Raw genomic sequence first — 3,150 nt, forward strand, 5'->3', positions numbered from 1 at the left:
TGGAATACTACATCTCTTGAAATACTTATCTTCTTAGTGGCCAGATTTAGTACCTTATACTCTTTTGTCCCAAAGGAATATCCCACAAAAACATGGGGAGTAGCTCTTGGTTCAAACTTATCTTTGTGTGTTTTGAGGGTGGTAGGGAAGCATAAACAGCCAAAGCTTCTGAGATGGGAATAATTTGGCTTTTTCTGATACAGAAGTTCAGAAGGACATTTTAATTTGAGTGATGAAGAGGGCAGTCTGTTTATCAGATATGTAGAGGTCAGAATACATTCTCCCCAATATTGCATGGGCAAGTTGGATTGGTAGAGTAGGGCCCTAGCTGTTTCTAACAAATATTTATGTTTTCTTTCCACTACACCATTTTGTTGTGGTGTGTATGGACAGGTTCTTTGATGTATAATGCCCTTTGATTGTAAGAATAAAGTGGTCTCTTGGTTATTGAACTCAAGGCCATTATCTGTTCTTATAGTTTTGACACTAGTATTGAATTGCCGTTCTACCATGGCAAAGAAGGCCTTAATGGTGTGTATAGCATTGCTCTTACAGCTTAACAAGTGGGTCCATGTGGACCTGCTGTAGTCATCCACAAGGGTGATGAAATATTTGTATTTGTCGTGTGTTAGAATATGGTATGGCCCCATAAGTCAATGTGTAGTAGTTCAAAGGGTTTATTAGTTAATGTTGTTCTTTCTGGAAAAGACAATCTGGCTTGCCTTGCCATTGGACATATAGGACAAAGAAAGGGCTGTTTAGGTGCAAAGGTAACAGGAATAGAAGGAATCCCTTTCATTTTGACAAAAGGTACACGTCCTAATCTGTTATGCCACAAAAGATCAAGTAAAGATTCTGTAGTAGATACATTATCATACAAGAAAGACTCACTTTTATTTTTGGAACTGTTTACAGTTGAACTAGTTGTACTACTACTGTAAGGTGGGATAGCCATGGTGGAATTAACAGGAGCAGTAGGAACTACCTTATTAGTACTGACTAGTTGAGTAGAAGGAAGTGAACTAGATGTTTTAGCTACAGAATCTATGTTACTCTCATTATTAGTAACACATGGAAAGGATGCACTAGAAGGATTAGAGAGAGTTGAACTAGTGTTGCAGTTGCTTGAACTGTCAAGATATAGACCAGTCTTGGCTTTACCAATCTCTAGTGGCCTCTTCAGTGAAGGGCCCTGTAGAAGAATACAGATGTACTTGGTGAATACTATAATACAATCAAGTTGAACAGTCAATGAGTGGACTGATATCAGATTGAACTTAAAACTGGGGACAAAAAGGACATTTTTGAGAATGAATTTTGGGCTTAGAATTACATCACCAATCAGTGTCACCTTGACCTTGTAACCATTTGGTAGTGTGACTAAGTATGGATATACTAAGGTTTTAACATTGGTTAGAATTGATTTATTATGTGTCATGTGATTTGTGGCCCCAGAATCAAGGATCCAAGTGTCAGCATTTGAACTAGAACTATCACATAAATGATCATTAGTATCAAGATGAGTAGAGCATGCTGATATACCTGCAAATTTCATAGCTCCTCCATTGATGAAATTATTTGTGGATTTCTCTGCTCCTCCTTGAAAATTTTCCAGAATGCTGAGCAGTTGGCCATATTGTTCTTTAGTCAGGCTATGCATGTGTCGATTCTGTTCCTGTTCCTGAGAGCCATTGCCATCATCCCTTACTGTGTTAGCTTCATTTGATGGTCCAAAAACATTTCCAGCAACTCTTCTTCCCCTGTTGAACCTGGAGCTCTGTGGGAATCCATGAAGTTTGTAGCACTTGTCCTTAATGTGCCCTGGCCTTTAGCAGTAGTCACAGAATGGCCTAGGTCTGTTGTTAAGCTGGTTTCCCTTATATCCACTAAATGTGTTGTTGTTTCCCTGTTGATTGTAGCTAGTTTTGAAATTGCCATTTCCTGAGCCACTCACGTTTAAGGCAGCATATTCCATTGAGAAATTGTTATTTGGCTTAACTTCCCTCTGTTTCTCCTCTTGAATGAGGATTGAGAAGGCCTGGGATATTGTTGGGAGAGGGTTCATCATCAGGATACTTCCTCTCACAACAGTATACACTTCATTAATCCCATGAGAAATTGAATTAGTCTTCTATCTTGTTCCGCTTTGTGCATATTCTCTTTTGCTCCACAGGTGCATTTGCAAGCACATTTGGCATGAACATTCAGGGTATTAAGTTCTTCCCAAAGCTTCTTCATTTTTGTATAGTATCCAGTGATATCCAGACTTCCTTGGCTCAGATCGTTGATCTCCTTTTGTAGTTGATACAATTTTGCCCCATTAGTTTGGTCGTATCTATCCTCTAGTTCTTGCCAAAGTTCTTTGGCATCATTGATGTATTGCAAGCTGTCCGCTAGATCCTTAGACAGTGAGTTTAGGATCCATGAGGTCACCATATCGTCGCAACGCTCCCATTGATCTAGATCTGCCGAATCAGAGCCCGGCTTTTCACATTTTCCGGTAATGAACCCTAATTTGATTTTCACGGAGAGTGCCCTGAGGATTCCTCGCCTCCATGATCTATTGCCAGTTCCGTCAAAAACTATTGGAACTAGCATGGATCCAGCGCTTTCCGATGGATGCATGTATAATGGACTTGTCAAATCTAGATTTTTGTTTGCCGCCGGGGTCACCGTAGCTTCGTTTTCTCCGGCCATGATTCGAGTTGGCTATCGAGGAAGATGAACTACTAGGAATGACTGACTAATTGATTGATTTTCACACAGACACCCTAATTCCAAAAAAAACGAGTGAATCTCTGAACCCAGGAGCAGAGAAATGGAAAATTGGAACGGGAGGAGACTTTAAATCATCATCCGGCTCTGATACCATGTGAAAACTTGAATATAATCGAGGACAGAGAAAGATGAGCTCAATTCGAGCTCTAATGGCGGACTGTTAGAGAGAGAGAGAGAGAGAGAAGCAGTTACACGAAATGAACCTTCTAGAAAGAAGGAGCATATTTTGTTTTATTTCTTCAACTTAACAAAAAAAGAAATAGAAATACAGGGTAATGTATTATAGTATCTGTACAATTGCTCAAGAATCAACTATGACTACTACAATACTAATACGAAGGGAAAAGAATAGAAAATAATAAATAATACTCA

At 39.3% G+C, this 3,150-nt stretch overlaps 1 protein-coding gene across 1 annotated transcript; it reads right to left on the reverse strand.

The window, feature by feature from the left end:
• Window positions 1-53: 53 nt before the first annotated feature.
• On the reverse strand, window positions 54-2,697 carry LOC109222335 (the record flags this gene model as incomplete). Its single annotated transcript, XM_019386701.1, has 4 exons — window positions 2,190-2,697; window positions 1,936-2,097; window positions 723-1,821; window positions 54-246 (listed from the first exon to the last, which is right to left on the reverse strand). Coding segments are annotated over exons 1-4 (1,962 nt in total), but the record flags the coding sequence as incomplete, so codon positions are not given.
• Between the last annotated feature and the right edge of the window lie 453 nt (window positions 2,698-3,150).

Source organism: Nicotiana attenuata, unplaced genomic scaffold (genome assembly GCF_001879085.1).
Source record: "Nicotiana attenuata strain UT unplaced genomic scaffold, NIATTr2, whole genome shotgun sequence".
Taxonomy (NCBI): Eukaryota; Viridiplantae; Streptophyta; class Magnoliopsida; order Solanales; family Solanaceae; genus Nicotiana; species Nicotiana attenuata.